The sequence below is a fragment of the Scyliorhinus canicula genome, chromosome 3 (assembly GCF_902713615.1).
Source record: "Scyliorhinus canicula chromosome 3, sScyCan1.1, whole genome shotgun sequence".
Lineage (NCBI taxonomy): Eukaryota > Metazoa > Chordata > Chondrichthyes > Carcharhiniformes > Scyliorhinidae > Scyliorhinus > Scyliorhinus canicula.
In genome coordinates, this window is record NC_052148.1 from 238343657 (window position 1) to 238365061 (window position 21405).

The window sequence follows — 21405 nt, forward strand, 5'->3', positions numbered from 1 at the left end:
AAGGCTGCTTTTTCCTTGTTAGTGTTTTAGCCAGTTAACACACCAAAAATAATTTGCTCTTATTTTCTGCTAGGTTCCCAAGACACAGCTGATATAAAGTCACCCACCAAGCGAAGCACTCAGAAGTATATCATAGAAGGGCTGACTGAGAAGTCATCGTTGATAATGGATCCATGGGACAGATTGTTTGAAATCATGTCTATTGTGGCAATGAGGTGTGACTGGCAGATGGACAAAGCAAACAGGTTAGAATTCTGATTGAGCATTTAGGCCCACTGTTTTCTTGGATAAACATTTTAAAAAAAAATTTAGATTACCCAATAATTTTTTTCCAATTAAGGGGCAATTTAGCATGGCCTTCTCTGCACATTTTTGGGTTGTGGGGGCGAAACCCATGCAGACACGGGGAGAATGTGCAAACTCCACACAGACAGTGACCCAGAGCCGGGATCGAACCTGGGACCTCAGCGCCGTGAAGCGGTTGTGCAAACCACTAGGCCACCATGCTGCCCTTCTTGGATAAACATTGAAGAAAAATGCTCTAAACCACATGCTATTATAATCAGAGGGCCGAATGACCTCCTTCTGCACTGCCATGATTCAATGATTCTATTACTTGTGAATTTTACCGTTTATCTGTGGGGCTGGTAGGTGGGGAGAGTGTTTCAATTGATCTAATATAAAGGGCGGAATTCTCCGCTCCCGCGAAAATTCGGGAAGTTCGTCGTGAACTCGGAGGCCGCTTTTCTCACCTTATTCACCCCCACCCGGGGGCTAGGAGCGGCCCTCTGTAACTCTCGGCCGCGGGCCTTGACTCTTGCGTCAAGGTGGCGCGCCGAGAATGACACGGCCGGCGCGCCTAAGTGACGTCAGCCGCGCATGCGTAGGTTGGCCGGCTCCAACCCGCGCATGCGCGGCTGACATCACGACGGCTGACGGCTCAAACCCGCTCATGCGCGGTTGCTATCTTCCCCTCCGCTGCCCCGCAAGACGTGGTGGCTTGATCTTGCGGGGCGGCGGAGGGGAAAGAGTGCGTCCCTTTGAGAGGTCGCCCCGACGATCGGTGGGCACCGATCGCAGGCCAGTCCCCTCCCGAGCACGGCCGTGGTGCTCACTCCCCTCTCCGCCCCCCACAAGCTTCAAACCAGCTTTTGGCACCATGTTCACGACGGCAGCGACCAGGTGTGGTTGCCGCCGTCGTGAACCGGTCGGGAACGGCAGGCTGCTCGGCCCATCCGGGTCGGAGAATTGCCGGTCGCCATGAAAAACGGCGAGCGGCAATTCTTCCGAGCGGGGGGTGGGCGTCAGGGGGACGTGTCGTGAGTCGCCCGTCCTCCCGCGATTCTCCCACCCGGCGTGGGGAGCGGAGAACCGTGCCCAAAGTTTTTAATAATTTTATAAGCGAACTGATTTCCAGGCTGCCTTCCAATGTTGGTTAAGTAGGCGTGTCCAATGCACAGACCTCTCCGTGAAGACAGTTGATGGCTATTCTGAGGCAAGCACACTTGAAAAACATGAAAGAGGATCCCGTGGAGATAGTTTCCCTTTTTTTCTACCCTCCTTAATTAGTTATCCTCCTAGTCCCAGGCAGGACATAAGGCCCCTCCAATTAGTGTCGAACTGGCAAAATGGCCTTTCGACAATGATGAATAAATTAATATCAACTGTTTACATGATCCAACATTCGTAACCTTGAATAAACTGTAAAAACATGCAACTAATTATTCTCTATTACTTACATCACTATTCTTTGTTGGGTGTCAAGTTGCCCTATCTTAATAGAAGTTGAAGTCGGTGAATACGCTTTTGAAATAATCTTGAGTTAACCAAGGTAAAAATTCTAATCAGATTTCTTAGTAGTACTTTTTTTCCCCTTTTGATTTATAAATTTAGAGTACCTAATTCTTTTTTATCCAATTAAGGAGCAATTTAGAATGGCCAATTCACCTACCCTGCACATCTTTTCGGGATGTGGGGGTGAGAGCCACGCAGATACGGGGAGATGTGCTACCTCCACGTGGACAGTGACCCGGGGCCGGGATCAAACTCGGGTCCTCAGCGCCGTGAGGCAGCAGTGCTATCCCCACCTACCATCCCCACAGATAAACGGTGAAATTCACCATTGTGCCGCCCAAGGTTTCTTACTAGTACATTGTGCAAATTCTGCTAGCTGCAAGAAAAATGCTTGTTGCCTGACGTTTTCACAGTGTTTCTCTATTCCTTGCTCCTCTGAACTTTTCTTTCTTAGTCCTCATATCAAGGGTTTCAATCCAATGGCCACGCAGCGCCCGAAAAGCAACTTGCTGCGGCGCAGATTGGCTGATAAAAGCCGGGAGACTCCCAGGATTTATCCGACTCGCAACACCTAGCCAGATGTTGCGATATAACTCCCGCCCATTGTTGGCGGGATCACTTTTTAGTAAATCTGCATATTAGAGCAAGACAGCTAGTCTCACTTTAATATGAAGTTTTTTGAGGCGTTGGGATCTGTCCCCTTTGTCTCAGAGATTGTGCAATTTGCATTGTGCAAGTGCTGTTAAGCACTGGTCTCCACAAATGGGGACTAGACGGAACGGCAGTCTGGGGGTCTCCCAGGGGATCAGAGGCCCCCAGGTGCATGTCCTTTGGGCAGAGTGGTACTCTAGAACTGCTGGTGCCAGCCTAGCACCCTGGCAGTGCCATCTTGGTGCCAGCCTGGGACTGACAAGGTGCCTGCTGAGCCGGCACTGCCAGGGTGTCAGGCTGGCACTGCAAAGGTGCCAAGCTAACATTTTGTGTGTGCTGGCATTCAGATCGGGGTGCCCTGCGCGTGGGTGGGGATCCCTTCCATAGCGTGTTGGGGCTTCGGGGAGGTCAGAAGTCAACTCGGGAGCTTCGGAGATCAGGCGTCCCGATCTCTCGCTACACTGAGGCGTTCAGGCGAGTGGGCTCCTCGGTATAGAAAACGGGTCTATGTGCTGCCTTGGCCCCACATTTCCTGTTCAGGCCCCTTATTTAACGCAAATGCCGTTTTAGAGCCATGTGTTTCTCAGCGCTGTGAGAGCTGGGAAACACGGGGTTAAACACGCTAGCTATGGGACTTTGTTCCCATTTAGTTGAATTGCACCCAATATTTCAATCTACATGCTTATCCTCCTTGTACTTCTCATTGTTTTGAAATCAAAGCTCAGTGCATATTTTCAAAGCTCACAGCTATTGAACCCTTTACATCCCTTCAGCCTTTCCTTCCTCCGTCAAGTTTCAATAATCTCCTTTAACTAATCCTTTTTTCTCCCCCTTTGTTGTATTAAACAGTGGTGCTCTCCAGTGCTTTAGTTCCTTGGTTTAAAATAAGTTTTGGTTGGGTTAAAGCGCTGATTCCTACTTTGTTGACAAGGGTGGATGTCTATAAATGCAAAGCTCAAAAGTGAACTAAAGCAAAGTTGATTCTTTAATTCAGAATCAGTCCATACATAGTACTGTTATTGCACTGCTTTCATTCTTTCTGACTGTTCAAAATATATAGGTGTAAGATAAACAAACATTTTTAAAAAACCAATGGTGCATCAGATATTGCAGCCTGAAATCTAAATTCACAGTTCAATGCAATATTGAGGGTTGTGTTTGTGTGTTTTATTCCAAGTATTTCACTCATCCTTGAGTTCTGGACTTTTGAAATTTTTCTTTCAGGAATTGTGGTGAAATTCTGCATAGGATGAAAGATTTATGCAGGTATATAAACAACTTTGATGACGAAGGCCACAGGAAGTATAAACATCAAGTTGTTTATTCTACGTTACTCGTTTTCTTCAAGAATGCATTCCAATATGTCGGCAGTATCCAGCCATCTCTATTTCAAGGTTAGTTAAAGGATTCTTAAGAAAATAACATTGCCTCAGGTAGACCAAAATTAGAGTTCTAGCATCTCCAGAAATTCCCATATTTTACAATGAAATTCCACCTGTATGGAAATGCAGGCAGGAAAATAAGGAAAGCTGGTAATCGGCCATATGAGAGAATATATGTTTTTAAAAATTATTTTGCGGATTTGGGTGTCACTGGCTAGGCCAACATTTATTGTCCAATTCTAGCTGCCCTTCAGAAGGTATTGGTAAGCCGCCTTCTTAAACTGGCGCAGTCCATATACTGGTGTTTCGTTGGCAGGTTATAATTGTTTTAAAATTGCATTAAACAAAACAGAGAAGATACATGCATCTTTCACAGCATCACTATATTGACCTAATGTAGAAGTGCCTCTTGTAAGTCAACGAGTTTCAATCAGAATTGAAAAACTCTGAGAGAAAGGTATGGAATTGCACATTTGCACATTCTCCCTGTGTCTGCGTGGGTTTCACCCCCACAACCCAAAGGTTAGGTGGATTGGCCGCGCTAAATTTCCCCTTAATCAGAACAAAATAATTGGATACTCTAAATTTATTTTCAAAAAAGAAAGGTATGGAAAAGTGTTACCAAGAGCACATGTATTCAAACATGAAGAAACTAAAATTGCATAATTTATTTTAGAAAGTACAATCTACTGAAAAGTCTCTTTTTTTTCATTTTTTTGTTTTCATTTTCTTTTTCATTTTTTTTTACAAATTTAGAGCACCCAATTATTTTTTCCAATTAAGGGGCAATTTAGTGTGGCCAATCCACCTATCCTGCACATCTTTGGGTTGTGGGGGTGAAACCCATGCAGACACGGGGAGAACGTGCAAACTCCACACCGACAGTGACCCAGGGTCGGGATTTGGACCCAGGTCCACAGCGCCATAGGTAGCAATGCTAACCACTGTGCCACCGTGCTACCCAAAACATCTCATAGTTGAGGATTGTTGAAGCTCAATAGATTTCAAGCTTCAGATCTCAATTTAGCTTAAGAGCATAGATTTATGTTGGAAGAATTGGCTTTTTAAAACTACAGTGCAAGACCTTTAGTCCTGAACTTCCTGGGGCTGGGAGGGCCATGCAGGGTATATGTCAGCAGAGTGGATGGGGAAATAGGTGGCATGCATCAGGTTCTGGTTAGTCTTCAACCATTTCTCCTCTCAATTCATAATTCTCCATGCTCGACCCCTACCAACCATTCTGTGTGATCGGAAGAGTTGGGGTGTAGAATGATTGATTGCCTACCAGAAATTTAATCTTTCTTATGGACAGGAGAATGGCATACCTGCGTCTTGCAGGCACATTGTACAAATGAGGAAGTGGATTATTAATGCTAGAGTTATCAGTTGCCATTAGAAAAGCAGCGACAGAAATATTTGGACTTTTTAAAAATCAATGTTTCATAATTTGCTCAAGATGCCCAACCCTCTTCACACTGCCCACATCAGTGGGACTGTGAGGTGCCATTGGTAATTTTGACCCCTGCAGGGTGGACTTCTAGTGAGTACCATGAATTATACTAAGGCTCTTTTTATGTAAATGAATCTACTGTTGGGATTTGGGAAAGAGACAATACTAGCACAACTGGAGGCTGGAAAGTGCCACCCGTCATACTTCCACCAGCAGTGTCTGACTCGAAGAATTTCAGGACTTTTACAATCAAATTTCTTGTGAATTTCACCGTAGTTGCTTGTGTTTTAACAGTCTAGCCATTGTTTATTTTTAATTTGGTCAGCACTTGTCCTTTAACTATTACCACCAAACCATTGGGACGTCCTGCAGGCTGTTCCATCCATCTGCATTACAGGCTGCACTTAATGTTTGTTAGTTCATAGGATGTAATTGTTGGTGATGATACCAGACTTATTTGGCGGGTTTCACTGAAAATGGGGCTATAATCCCCATGCCGGCACCTGAAAGTGAGGAATTCTCACCTTTCTAGGGGGCTAGGTTGCCATGGGGAATGGCCGGAGTATTCCCTTCTCTGCGCCGGCCCCCGGGCAATATGATGGAGCCCTACAGGGGCCCGGCGCGGAGTAAAGTAGGCCCCCCACGGAACCAGCCCGCCCTCCGATCGGTTGGCCCTAATTGCAGGGGGCACCCCCCGGGGTCAGATATTCCCGCCCCCCCTACAGGACGGCCCCTGCACACTTACCTTCCAGGCCCCGCCGTGTGTGAGGTGAGTAATCCACGCAAAACTTGTCGGCCCATCGAGGCCCGGAGAATCGCTGGGGGGCCGCTGTCAATGGCCCCTGACTGACGTGACGCCGATCTTGTCGCCGCCCGAAAAACGACGCTGGAGAATAGGGAGGCCGGTGTCGGGGCAGCAGGGCGCGATAGTCTCACGCCCTCCCCAGGGACCGGGTCGGAGAATTCTGGCCATTGTTTTTGAGACGGTGGTGGCGTACCATTGCCTTGAATCACTGCAGTCCATGTGGTGTGGGTCCATTCACAGAGCTGTTAGGGAGAGATTTCCAGGATTTTGACCCAGGGACAGTGATATAGTTCCAATTCAGAATAGTGTGTGACTTAGAGGGGAATTTACAGGCGGTGGCTTCCTATATGTCTGCTCACTTTTCCTTCTAGGTGATAGATCTTATCGTGCATCTTGTAGATATTACACACCACTGAAACTGTGCACCGGGGTGGAAGGAGTTAATTTTTAATGCTTTTTAAAATAAATTTAGAGTGCCCAATTCTGTTTTTCCAATTAAAGGGCAATTTAGCATGGCCAGTCCACCTACCCTGCACATCTTTGGATTATGTGGATGAGACCACGCAGACACTGGGAGAATGTGCAAAATCCACACGTACAGTGCCCCGGGGCCGGGATCGAACCCAGGTCCTTGGCGCCGTGAGGCGCAGTGGTAATCACTGCGTCACCATGTCGCCCTTGAATTTTTAATGCTGATGACCAAGTGAGCTGCTTTATCCTGGATGGTGCAGAGCCTGGAGTTGTCGGAGCTGCACTCTTCCAGGTGAATGGAGGTGGTGGTGGGGGTGTAGTCAAGCACACTCCTGACATACATTGAAGATGGTGGACAGGCTTTGCGTACTCGGGAACCAAAATGAAAATGCTGGAAAATCTCAGCCGGTCTGGCAGCATCCAGAGGGAGAGAAAAGAGCTAATGTTTCGAGTCCAGATGACCCTTTGTCAAAGCTTTGACCTAGGATCATCTGGACTCGAAACGTTAGCTCTTTTCTCTCCCTACAGATGCTGCCAGACCTGCTGAGATTGTCCAGCATTTTTTTTTTGGTTTCAGATTCCAGCATCCGCAGTAATTTGCTTTTATTTGGGTAGTCAGGAAGCGAGTTACTCTCGGCAGAATTCCCGGCCTCTTGTCAAATTATTGTCATGCCTGGTACAGTTAGGTTTCTGTTCAGTGATAGACCCAGGATGTTGATAGTGGGGGCATTCTGAGGTTGTCAGCCCAAGCCTAAATGTTGTCCAGGTCTTGCTGAATATGGACAGGACTGCTTCAGCATCTGAGAAGTTACGAATGGTACTGAACTTTTTGCAATCATCAACGGACATCCCCGCTTCTGACATTATAATGGTGGAATGATCATTAAAGCAGCTGAAGGCGGTGGGTTTAGGATACTGCGGTGAGGAACCCCTGTAGCGATGTCCTGAGGCAGTGATGATCGGTTTCCCAATAGCCACAAGCATCTTCCTTTGTGTTGACTCCAAACAGTGGACAGTTTTACCCCTGATTCGCATTGACCAGTTTTGCTAGGGCTCCTTGATACAACACTCAGTCAAATGCTATTTGTTGTCAAGGGCAGTCACTCTCACCTCATCTTTTGTCCATGTTTGGTCAGAGGCTGTAATACGGCCGTGAGTTGAGTGGCCATGGCAGAATCCAAACTGAGCGTATTTGAAGTTGGGTTTGTTTACTGTGTTTTTGACATTTTCCTGTGTCACACCATGTAAAATAACCTAAATTCTACATCAGTACTGCTGTGCAGGCTGAAGTTGTTAGTGATGTTCAATCCAGAAAACTATATGTTGATAAATATTTCACCTGTATTAACCAATTACACCACCCCTTACTGCTTCCAAAGCCTACACTACTTCTGTTCAGATTGTTGTATGATTAGCAATTTTTAAGAAATTATTTTTTGTTTGATTAGGGAAATCTAGAGGAGTAAATCTGAACAATTAAGTTGAACCAACACTGAGAATTGCCATGTTGATTTGAATGCTGACTCTGTCTGAGCAGTGTACCAATCATTGCCCTGTAGGTTCACAGTGTTATGTGGCTTGGTTAATGTTAATGATCTGTATCCAAAGAGAGTGCTGGCTTTTAGTTTCATAAATGTTTAACAGAGCCAATTTTACTCAATATATTCTGTGAAGGAAACAAATAGTAATGCTGTCCCTCCAAAATAGCACCCGTTCTTGAGATGTGGGCTCTGTTGGCAAGTTTAGCATTTATTGTGCATCCGTAATTGTCCTTGGGAAGGTAGTGAGCAACCACCCTCTTGCGCTGCTGCAATCAGCATGATAAAGTTACTCCCACGGTGCTGCTCAGGGGGTTCCAGGTTTTTGACCCGGCGATGATGAAAGAATAGTGATATGATACAAATTAGGATGGGATGTGATTTGGAGGGGAGCTTGCAGATTGTGGTGTTCCCATGCACATGCTGCCCTTTTCCTTCTAGGCGATAGTGGTTGCTGGTTTGAGATGTGCTGTTTTTAGAATTTCATAAAATTTACAGTGCAGAAGGAGGCCATTCGGCCCATCGAGTCTGCACCGGCTCTTGGAAAGAGCACCCTACCCAAGCCCACGCCTACACCCTATCCCCATAACCCAGTAACCCCACCCAACACTAAGGGCAATTTTGGACACGAAGGGCAATTTATCATGGCCAATCCACCTGACCTGCACATCTTTGGACTGTGGGAGGAAACCGGAGCACCCGGAGGAAACTCACGCACACACGGGGAGAATGTGCAGACTCCGCACAGACAGTGACCCAAGCCGGGAATCGAACCTGGGACCCTGGAGCTGTGAAGCAATTGTGCTAACCACTATGCTACCGTGCTGTTGAAGAAACCTTGCTGAGTTGCTGCAGTAAACTTTGTAATGGAGATATGTTTTTGGTAATGCTGATGCTATTTTATGCATATTGATTTAACAGCTCAAAATAATTTTCCCTTTAGCATCTAGCCCTTCCAGCAACCAAGTTCCTCTTATTTTGTTGGATGACTTGTCAAATATCTATGGTGATGTGGATATCGATAGGGGTAAACATATTCATAAAAGACGGAAACTTGGAGATGGGAGGGAAAAAACACTGGTGAGTAATCTGTATCTCCTGAATTTGTCATTATTTTTGGAAAGTTGCTCTTTTGCCTCCTGTAAATGGTCAGCTGTCAGACCTTTTGTAATATTGTTCATGGTGACATCATCTGCAACCATGCGTCAGCTTCCTGATGTATATTAATGACATCCAACTGTTCCTCTCCGATCTCTTCTGTCACCACAACTGCCTCTTAAGTTATTAGAGTGTTTAGTTGATATCCAATCTTGGTTGAGCTGCAATTCCTTGCAGGTGAGCCCTGGGTGACCAACGCCGCTGTCATCGGCACCTGCTGCCAACTCTGCGCCCTCGTTGCCAATTCCATTCCCCTCCCCAGGCATTGTCTCAGGCTTAGCCTTACTGTTTGCATTTTCAGAGTCCTATTGGTCTCGAACTGAGCTTCAACCCATATCATCTCCATCACAGAGAATGTCTCCAGAGCTGTGGGAATTGCTGCCAACAGGCTATCAGAGAGGACATCACAGAGGGATCCACATGCACAAAACATGTGGGGAAAAAGGACACCCCGGCCTCAAACAACATGGGACAACCAGCCCAATTACATGGCGATCTTGCAAAATCCAGGATAGTTGGTCTCCCTGATCCCCATGCCTCTGAGACCTTCCTTATAACTTACCCTTTTGATCAAGCTATTTGTTACCCCGTCTGTTTTATTTGTCTTGAGGCTCCATTCTTCTGTGATTATTTCTTGTGAAGTGCCATGGGGCATTTTCCCACTTTAAAGGCAATGTATAAATGCAAGTTTTTATTGTAATCATTGCACAGATGCAAGCAATCATCTTTTACTCCTGTCACAAATTTGTTGCTGATTCCATCCTCTTCTCTTGCTATTGTTTCACATTTAACAAAACTGTTCACAACTTTTCTACCATCCTTGATGCTGATCTCAGTTTATGACTCCACATCATCTTCATCACAAAATTGTCTGGCTCTGCCTCCATGACCACAACCACCCTGTCCCTTGCTCAGCTCATCTTCTGCTGAAACTCTCCTCTGAACCTCTGTTACCTCCAGGCTTGAATATTCTTTCTGCAGTTTCCTGTTAGTGAATCTTCTATCTGTGTCAATATATTACACCAATACCATGGGCTTTTATTTTCTGTAATAACCTTTGGTGTGGCACCTTATCAAATGCCTTCTACAAATTACAGCGCATCCACCGGTTTCCCTTTATCCACAACACATGTTACTTTAAAGAGCTCCAATAACTTGGTTAAACATTATTTCCCACTCACAAAACTGTGTTGACACTGCCTGATTACCTTGAATTTATCTAAGTGCCCTGCTATAACTTACTTAAAAATAGCTTTTAATGTTTTCCTGATGACAGACGTTAAGCTAACTGACCTGTACTTTCCTGCTTTCTGCCTCCTTCCCTTTTTGAATAGAGTTGCATTTGCTATTTCCCAATCTAATTTAACCATTCCTAAATCTAGGGACGTTTGGAAAATTGAAACCAACACATCAACCATCTCACTAGTATGAAGTCCATTAGGGCATAGGGGCCCTAGTCAGCTGCAGTTCCAACAATTTGCTCAGTACCATAATTTCCTTGAGTTCCTCCCTCTCTTCCAATTCTGATTTCCAGCTCATTCTGAGATGCTGCTTGTATCCTCTGCAGTGAAGACCGATGTAAAATACCTGTTCAATTCCTCTGCCATCTCATTTTCCATTATTAATTCCCCAGGCTCGCTCTCTATAGGACCAACGCTCACTTTGTTAACTCTTTCCTTATTTAAATACCTATAGAAGCTCTTACTATCTGGTTTTATGTTTTTAAATAGCTTTCTCTTGTACTCTAATTTTCCCCTCCTATTGATACTTTAATCTTTCTTTGGTGTTATTTATTTTCTGTTCAGTCTTCCGATCGGCTGCCCATTTTAAAGTTTTATGCTATCTTTAACTATTTTAGTTTACCATGGATGATGAGCCCTCCCCTTGGAAATTTTTTTCTGGTTAGAATGTATCCTGTGTATTCTGAAGTATCCCTTTCAGTGTCTGCCACTGCATCTCTATTGACCTATCCATGAACCTAAATTGCCAGTTCACTTTAGTTAACTCTGCTTTGCACTCTCATAATTGCCCTCATTTAAATGTTTTTTTATTCGTTCATGGGATGTAGGCGTCGCTGGCTGGCCAGCTGGCTGCCCATACCTAATTGCCCTTGAGGGGGCTGTTAAGAGTCAACCACATTGCTGTGGGTCTGGAGTCACATGTAGGTCAGACAATGTAAGGATGGCAGATTTCCTTCCCTAAAGGACATTAGTGAACCAGATGGGATTTTACAATAATTTCATGGTCATCATCAGACTTTTTAATTCCAGATTTTTATTGAATTCAAAGTTCAACATCTGCAGTGGCATGATTCGAACCCGGGTCCCCAGAGCATTACCCTGGGTTTCAGGTTTCTAGTCCAGTGACAATACAACTACGCCACCGTCTCTCCATTACAAATGCTAGTTTTGGACCCACTTTTCCCTCCCTCAAACTGAATGTAAAATGCAATCATATGATCGCTACTACCTATAGATAGATGCCTTCACAATGAGATCATTCATTAAACCTGTTTGTTGCACAATACCAGGTCTAGTATAGCCTGCTCCCTGGTTGGCTTCAGAATGTACTGCTCTAAGATAATATCCCAAAAGTATTCCATCAACTCCTCATCTAGTCTTCCTTTGCCCGTCTGAATTTTCCATGTTATACATAGCTTAAAATCCTTGTGAGTATCGCTGTATCTTTCTGACAAGCTCCCATTATTTCTTCTTTTATACTTCTTCCTACCCTGTTGGTACTCTTAGGTGACCTGTACACCACTCCCAAAAGTGGCTTCTTGCTTTTATCATTCCTCATCTCTACCCAAATTACTTCTACACTCTGGTTTCCTTAACTTGGGTCATCCCTGTCTGTTGTGCTAATATCACCAATAAGTAACTGAGCCGCCCCTCCATCTTTTCCTAGCTTTGTGTCTTCCTACATGTTATGTGTCCATCAATATTCAGATTTCAATCTGTGTCACCCTGCAGCCATGTCTCTGTGATGGCTATCAGATCATGCTTAGTTATTTTTATTTGAGCTATCAGCTCATCTGTTTTGTTTCAAATGCGACAAACATTCAGATACAGTCTTTTGTCCTTTTATTATTTTTGTAACGCCGCTGCTTATCTGCTTTTAAAAAAAGTCCATTTATGGGATGTATGCGGCGTTGTCTAACCATGCAGTTATTGCCCATCCCTAATTGCCCCTAATTGTCCTTGGGCCTTCTTGAACCGCTGCAGTGAATGTGGTATAGACCCACCCACAGTGCTGTTAGGGAGCGAAAGTCCAGGATTTATACCTAGCGATAGTGAAGGAACGGCAATGTATTTACAGGTCCGGATGGTGAGTGACTTGGAGGGGAACTTCCTGGTGATGGTGTTCCCATGTGTCTGCTGACGATGCTCTTCTAGATGGTACTAGTTGTGGTTTTGGAAGGTGCTATCTAAGGAGCCGTGGTCAGTTCTTGCAGTGCACTACTGCAACTATTCTTCGCTGGTGCAGGGAGTGAATGTTTGTGGAAAGGGTGTCAATCAAGCAGTCTGCTTTGTCCTGGACAGTGTTGAACTTCTTGAGTGTTACTGGAGATGCACTCATCCAGGCAGATGGAGCGTATTCCAACACTCCTGACTTGTACTTTGTGGGGAGTCAGTAGGTGAGTTACTCACCAAATGGCCTGCTCTTGTAGCTATAGTATGTTTGTCGCTGGTCCAGTTGAGTTTCAGGTCACTGGTAACCCCTAGGTGATGTGTTGGGTACTCTGGATCCGTGGAGACTGCGTCTACCTCAGCAGTAACCCATACAGGCTACCAACACTTGAAATAGTACAACACTATTTTATTAAGCTAGAAACTCTTGAACATACTTTCACCGTGGGTCGACACTATGTTAGACTAAAGACCTATGCCTATCCTAACCAGTCTATGCACTCAGCACATGGTGAAGATCTGTGCTGTAAGCTGTGAGCTCTGTCCTTCTGAGAGGCTGCATCCCGAATGAGCGGGAAAACTGATGCCCTCTGTCTTTATAGTGAGTGTACTCTAACTGGTGATTGGCTGCGGTGTTGTGTGTGTTGATTGGTCTTGCTGTGTGTCGATCAGTGTGTGTGTCTGCACCATGATATACTGGTGTATATTATGACATTAGGATGTTGATACTGGAGGATTCAGTGATGGTAATTACATTGGATGTCATGGGCGATGGTTTGATTCTCTCTCGTTGTAGAGAATCATTGTTCACCATGTGTGGCTTAAATGTTACTTGCTACTTGTCAGCCCAAGCCTGGATATTGTCCCGGCCTTACTACATTTTGGACATGGACTGTTGCAGTGTCTGAGGAGTTGGGAATAGTGCTGAACATTGTGCAATCATCAGCGGACATCCCCACTTTGACTTTGTGTTGCAAGGAATGTCAATAATGAAGCAGCTGAAGATGGTTGTGCCAGGGCATTACCCTGAAGAACTCCTGTAGTGATGTCCTAGAACTGAGATAATGGACCTCGTGCCACAACCATAAGGGGCTGTTTAGCTCACAGGGCTAATCGCTGGCTTTGAAAGCAGACCAAGGCAAGCCAGCAGCACGGTTCGATTTCCGTAACAGCCTCCCCGAACAGGCGCCGCAATGTGGCGACTAGGGGCTTTTCACAGTAACTTCATTTGAAGCCTACTCGTGACAATAAGCGATTTTCATTTCATCATCTTTTGTGCCATGTGTGATTCCAACCAGTGGAAGGTTCCCCCCCCCCCCCCCCCCCCCCCCAGTTTTCATTGACTCTAGTTTTGCTGCCTTGATGTCAACTCACCTTTGGAATTCAGCACTTTAGTAAACATTTTAACTAAGGCTGTAATGAGGTCAGGAGCAGAGTGAACCTGGTGTAACGGAAACTGAGCATCAGTGAGCAGGTTATTGCTAAGTAAATACTACTTGACAGCACTGTTGGTGACCCCTTCCAGCACTTTACGACGATCAACGATAGTCTGATGGGGCAGTAATTGACCTGGTTGGATTTGTCCTGTTTTTTGTGTACAGGACATGCCTGGGCAAATTTGCACATTGCTGGGTAGATGCCAGTGTTGTAGCTGTACTGGAACGGCTTGGCGAGGGGTGTGGAACGTTCTAGATCACAGGTTTTCAGTACCGTTGCCGGAATATTATCAGGGTTCAGAGCCTTTGCAGTATCCAATGTATTCAGCCATTTATTGATATCATGTGAGTGAGTCCCCCCACCAAGTTCCTCTCCAACCCTGGGATGGTGTTCCGAACCCTGTCAATGGGCAGGCAGCACAGTCTTCTGGACTCTCGCTCTTTACTGCAGAAAACAGTGTCAATTCCCCTCACTAAAGTACTGTCTACCACCACTACATTCCTTTTTGCTCCATCGCTTGAATGGCATCCTGCACCACGGTGCCACTACCAGTCAGCTCATCCACCCTGCAGCCTCCACTCTCATCCAAAGAACCTCAAGCCTGTTGGACAATGGAAAAGACTGAGGCTCCTGCACTCGTGCCCTCTGGATCTCCTTACCTGCCTCACTCACAGTCATGTCCCTGACCACTGATCAAATCTGAGAACCCTATTCTAATGGTTGTAAGCGCCTCATGGTGCAAAGTATCCAAGTAGCTTTCTCCCTTCTGTGTGCTGTTCAGCGTCCAGCTCGGTGATTCTGACCTGAGGTCCTTGAGCTGCAAACACTTGATGTGTTTGTCCTGGATCATAATGGCAGCCAGTTTCCCTCCTTTGTCAAATCTCTCTCCTGTGTCAAGTCACACCCCCATAGAAAAGATATACTTGCGTTGGAGGCGACACAGCAAAATTCACTGAATTGATCCCAGGATGAGGGGCTTTCCTATGGTGAGAGGCTGAGCAAATTAGTTCTATTTTCGCTGGGGTTTTGAGAAATGGAAGGTACAGGATTCTGAAGGAACTTGATAGGGTATGCGCTGCAACATTGTTTCTCCTGGTTGGGGAATTTAAGACCTCTGGCAGTAGTCTCAAGGTCAGAGATTGTAAATCTTTGGAATTCCCTGCCCCAGAGGGTTGAGGATGCTCCATCATTGAATATATTTAAGGCAACTGGGCTAGACGGATTTTTGGTCTCTCGGGGAATCAAGAGATTATAGGCAACAGGCAGCGGAAAGGAAAGCGGACTTGAAAACCAATATCTGCCATGATCATATTGAATGGCAGAGCAGGCTTGAAGGACCATATAGTCCCGTCCTTCTCTTCTTCTGTTCCTTCCCCCAAACTCTCAGTTTTACCTTTGTGAAGCATCTCAGATTTGTTTTATCCATTAAACACACAGCAGAGATGCAATTTGTATTCTTTGTGTTTGTCTCAGTGAGCAGAATCGGTGAACCTTGCGCCCCCGTTGTATTTTTCGCCCCTGTGCCGGCTGCGATTTTGGCGCGAGGGTGCGGAGAATCCAGCCCTTTGTCGTTCATGGTTGAATTGTCGGGGAATGTTCATTGTCGAAGCTCACACATGAAGAACAACCATTGTGCAAGGTACAAGAGACCATCAAAGCAGTCAACTTATCCAGAAGAGGGAAAATTGATCGAAAGAGTAACTCATAAAGCAATATTAATCGCTTCACATTTAAATTTGAAAGAAGTTAACGTTATTTCACTTTATGTTTTAGAGTTCAGACGATGAAGAATGTTCTGGAAAAGGGCGTAGCCGTCACATTATTGTCAATAAGATTGAGCTGCCAAACTCAATTGATGTACTTGAGAACTTTAAGCTTGCAAGAGAAAGTTGGGAGTTGCTTCATTCTCAAGAGGCTTTGGAAAAAGGTAGGGCTGATCCCATCTTATAATGGAAATTAAATTCTCTTACTCTTTTTTTTTTAGAAAATATTTTATCGGAGCGTTTGTAATTTTCACAGTTTACAGTTTAACACTTTAACATTCCTTAAACAACCGCGCTGGCCGACGCATGCAAAAGATCTAAAAACAACGTCCCCTACTACCTCCGCCCTATTTCCTTTTTAAAAATAAATTTAGAGTACCCAATTCATTTTTTTTCCAATTAAGGGGCAATTTAACGTGGCCAATTCATCTACCCTGCACATCTTTGGGTTGTGGGGCGAAACCCACGCAAACATGGGGAGAATTTGCAAAATCCACACACGGACCCAGAGCCGGGATCGAACCTGGGCCTCGGCGCCATGAGGCAGCAGGGCTAACCCACTGCTCCACCGTGCTGCCCCCTGCCCAATTTCCTAATTACCCGTGTACTAAGTTCCCTGTCCTTGTCTTAAACTACCATGCTTCACATTTTCCTTCCCTTCCCCCCCCCCTTACTACTGACGTTCAATTTTCCTTGAAGAAGTCGATGAACAGCTGCCACTTCTGGGCAAACCCCTGAATTGATCCACTCAAGGCGAATCTTTTCCAGCCTGAGAAACCCGCAATGTCGCTGACCCACGCTCCTGACTTTTGCTCCATCCCAACAAAATCCATCTCCGGGCCACCAGGGAGGAGAAGGCCAGAACATTGCCCCCTTCCCCCCTTCGGGCCCCGGATCTTCCGATATCCCAAATATTGCCAATTCTGGACTCTGAGTAACCCTCCCTTCCAGAACTTCTGACATGACGTCCACAAATCCCTGCCAGAATCCCCTCAACTTCGGACACGCCCAGAACATATGTGCATGATTCGCCGGGCTTCCCCCACAGCGTCCGCATCTATCTTCCACTTCCTCAAAAGACTTGCTCATCCGGGCTACCGTCATTTGGGTCCTATGAACCACCTTGAACTGGATCAGGCTAAGTCAGGCACAAGGCGAGGATGAATTAACTGTCTTCAAAGCCTTTTCCCATAATTCGATTTCTAACTCTCCTCCCAGCTCTTCTTCCTACTTCCTCTTCACCTCCCCGATAGGGGCTCCTTCCCACTCCATCAACTCCTTATATATCTCCAAGACCCTCCCCTCCCCACCTCCCATTTTTGACATCACCTTATCCTGTTGTCCCCTCGGGGGGGGGAGGCGAGGAAAGCCTGGAACCTGCCTCCGGACAAAGTCCCGTACCGGCAGGTACAGAAACCTGTTCCCACCCAGCAACTCTCTCCTCTAATGCCGCCAGGCTCGGGAAACCCTCCTGAATGAAGAGATCCCCAAATCTCTCAATCCCTGCCCGCTGCCACCTCCTAAAGCCCCCATCTAGCCCACTGGAACAAAACGATGATTGTCATAGATTGGTGACCACACTTGCAACTCCTCTCCAATCTCATGTGCTGTCTCCATTGTCCCCACACCCTCAGGGCTGCCAATACCACTGGTCTTGTGGAGTACCGAGCCGGCGAGAACGGCTTCAATAAAGCCTCCAAACTAGTACCCTTACAGGATGCAGCCTCTACTCGCTCCCAAACCTACCCCCCCCCCACTACCCACTTCCTGACCATCGATCGATATGTTTTTTTTTTGTATGTGGGGTTCGGGTGGGGGGTATATGGGGTTCAGGCGGGGGGTTTATGGGGTTTAGGCGGGGGGGGGGGTGTATGGGGTTAGGGAGGTTTATGGGGTTCCGGCGGGGGGGGGGTATATGGGGTTCAGGCGGGGCTATTTATGGGGTTCGGTGGGGTTTATGGGGTTCCGGCGGGGGGTACGTGTGAGTCTGGGGGAGATGCTCTTTCAGGGGGTCAGTGCAGACTGGATGGGCTGAATGGCCTGCTGCATTGTCGGGATTGGAAGCTGCCGGCGCTGAGGATGGGGAGCTGACCTCAGAATTATTTTCTAAACACTGATCATCCCCCTGGAGTAAAAACAAGTTTTAAACCAGAACTGGGTATCTTGGGTGGAATGTGTAGAGACCTTGTCCCCTGTGGAGGAACTACAGCTCCCAGCATGCGGCAGCCCAGCCTACAGCTCCCAGCATGCTGCAGCCCAGCCTACAGCACCCAGCATGCTGCAGCGCAGCCTACAGCTCCCAGCATGCTGCAGCCCAGCCTACAGCTCCCAGCATGCTGCAGCCCAGCCTACAGCTCCCAGCATGCTGCAGCCCAGCCTACAGTTCCCAACATGCTGCAGCCTAGCCTACAGCTCCCAGCATGCCCAGGCTCAATGGGCATGCGCAGTGCTGATACGGGCTGAGCGGGAACGTGCAGCAGAGCGGAGGCCGGACGCTGGCAGCCCGGACCCCCCCCCTCACCGAGCCTGGACCCCCCACACCTGGATCCCGCTCCCTCCACCGGCGCAACCCCGGCTGCGGAAAAGATACAAGTCCAGCCACTTCCCGCAGTTCGCAACAACCGGCATCAATCGATATGTTGGCCGCCCAGTATAATTAATAAAACTCGGGAGCGGCAAGCCCCCCTACCAAACCCATTCCAGGAATGCCTTCTTCACCCTCGGGGTTTCCCCACAAACCAAGATCGCCGCATTCATTTTCCTAAAATGGCCTTCGGGACAAATGTCGGGAGACATTGAAAAAAAACACAGCCAGGGCAAACAGTAGTGGGGAGAGCGGGCACCCCTGTCTTGTCCCCCTAGAGATTAAAGTATTCTGACTGGACCCGGTTGATTCTTGCATTCACCACCGGAGCTTGGTATAGCAACCGGACCCAATCCACAAATCCCTGCCCAAACCCGAACCTGCCTAAAATATCCCATAGGTACTTCCACTCCACCCGGTCAAAGGCCTTTTCTGCATCCATAGCTACTACCACCTCAACCTCGCGCACCTCCGCTGGCATCATTATAACATTCCGGAGCCTTCTAATGTTGGACGTGAGGTGCCTGCTCTTCACAAATCCCGTCTGGTCCTCCCCAATTACCTCCGGGACACAATCCTCTATACGTGTGGCCAAGATCTTTGCCATCAATTTAGCGTCTACATTCAAAAGGGAAATCGGCCTGTACGATCTACAGCTCTCCAGGTCTTTGCCCTGCTTCAAAATGAGAGAGATTGATGCCTGTGATAGCGTTGGGGGGAGCACTCTCAACTCCTTAGACTGGTTAAAGGCCTTAACCAGGTGCGGCCACAGTAACCCAGAAAACCTTTTATAAAACTCCACTGGGCATCCATCAGGTCCCGGGGCCTTACCCGATTGCATCGCCCCCCAACACGTCTATCACCTCCCCGAGCCCAATTGGGCCCCCAGGCATTCCACCAGCTCCTCATCTACCTTCGGGAACTCTAGCCTCTCCAAAAATTGCTTCATACCCTCCTCCCCGGCTGGGGGTCCCGATTTATAGAGTCGACTTAGAATTCGCGAAACACATCATTTATCACCCCCGGGTCCACCACTACCTTCCCCCTCATCTCCTTTACTTTCCCAATTTCTCTCGCCGCCTCCTGCTTCCTCAGTTGATGTGCTGACATCCTACTGGCTTTCTCCCATATTTGTATATTGCCTCTTTCACTCTCCTCAGCTGCCTTACCTGCGGACAGGAGCCGAAATTCCATTTGGAGTCTCTGACGCTCCTTGAGGAGCTCTCATCTGGAGACTCCGCATATCTCCTGTCCACCTGTAAGATTTCACCTACCAGCCTGTCCAACTCTGCCTGTTCCACCTCTTCTCCCTGTGGGCCCGAATCAAAATAAATTCCCCTCTGATAACCGCCTTCACTGCTTCCCAAACCACACCTGCCGCGGTCTCTCCCGTGTTATTGCTCTTTATGTACCCCGAATGGCCTCCCTCACCTGCTCTCAAAATCTCATCCTCTGCTAACAGTCCCGGGTCCTCCACTACCTTCCCCCTCATCTCCTTTACTTTCCCAATTTCTCTCGCTGCCTCCTCCTTCCTCAGTTGATGTGCTAACATCCTACTGGCTTTCTCCCATATTCGTATATTGCCTCCACTGTGGACCCTGGGTCTTTCCTGTGCTTACCCGTAGGTCTATCCAGTATGGAGCGTGGTCCAACACCACGACTGCTGAATACTCAATGTCCTCCACCCCCGCTAACAGCGTTTTGTCAAGTACGAAAAAGTCTATCCTGGAATATACCTTGTGCACATGGGAGTAGAATGAATGCTCCTTGCTCCTTAGCCTCCCAAATCTCCACGGATCCAACCCCCCATGCTCTCCATAAACTCCCGCAGTTCTTTCGTCATTGCTGATACTTTTCCTGATCGGTCCAGAACCATATTAAAATCCCCCCACATCATCCCAGTTTGGGGCGTATATATTGACCAACACCACTGCCATTCCCTCCAGCTTTCCACTAACCATAATACTGTATATCTATCCCCCCAGGTCTGCCTCTGTCTTCCCAACCTCGAATGCCACCTTTTTATTAACTAAGATTGCCACCCCCCTCGTTTTAAAGTCCAATCCCAAATGGAACACCTGTCCGACTGATCCCTCTTTAGTCTAACTTAGTCTCTCAGCTTCAAGTGCGTCTCTTGCAACAAGGCCACGTCCGCCTTCAGCTGTCTCACGTGTACGAACACACGGGCTCTTTTGATCGGCTCATTCAGTCCACGAACATTCCACATAACAGCCTGGTCGGGGTGGGGACCCGTCCCTGTTCCCCCCCGTCCTCTGTCGATCAGCCATGACCTTTCCTAGGCCAGCCCTTGGCCCATGCACCGCACCTCACCTAGCCCGCCCCTCGGCAGCTACCATCATCTACTCGTCTCCTCCAACCTCCTAAAAGTTCCCTCCTCGTCAGACAGCCCCCCCCCCCCAAAATGTTAATCTTCAGCTCACCCCCCACTTTGCTTCCATGAATTAGCCCTCTCAGCTAGCCTGCTAGCTCCTGCCCCCGGCGTCTGGCATCCTACCAGCTGCCGGTTCTCCCCCCACTCTTAGTATAAGTTCCCAAAACAATGGCACAAAGCATGAAAAACAAACAAACCATACCCCTTAGGTCGAAGCACAGAGGCCCACCCCTCCTCCCTTAACAAAATCTTATCTATTCTAACACCTTCAAGCAGAACCAAATAGAGAAGCCCGGACAAAGAAAAAGGAATTATACATGTAAAAACGCAAACAGCTTTTCAAACATCGCAACTTAAATTAGAGTTAAAAGACTATAGTTTTTAAAAGGGCAACACATAACTTCTAACTCAGTTCTCCACAGTCAAGGTTTAAGATCCTTGTTTGTCTACCAAGTTATTGTCCTCCATGAAGTCCACCACGTCCTCCAGCGAGCCAAAGTACAGCTCCCGATCCTCATAGGTCACCCATAGACGGGCTGGGTAAAGCAGTCCAAACTTTATTTGCTTCTC

At 47.1% G+C, this 21405-nt stretch overlaps 1 protein-coding gene across 4 annotated transcripts in view; it reads left to right on the forward strand.

Annotated features, from left to right (window-relative positions):
* Positions 1-21405, forward strand: part of ints10 (integrator complex subunit 10) — an 89555-nt gene that overhangs the window by 32187 nt on the left and 35963 nt on the right. For all 4 annotated transcript variants that reach the window (XM_038792428.1, XM_038792430.1, XM_038792429.1 and 1 more), the window contains exons 7-10: positions 74-245; positions 3670-3839; positions 9035-9171; positions 15870-16023. In XM_038792428.1, the coding sequence (XP_038648356.1) occupies positions 74-245; positions 3670-3839; positions 9035-9171; positions 15870-16023 (633 nt within the window). The remainder of the gene's footprint in view (positions 1-73; positions 246-3669; positions 3840-9034; positions 9172-15869; positions 16024-21405) is intronic.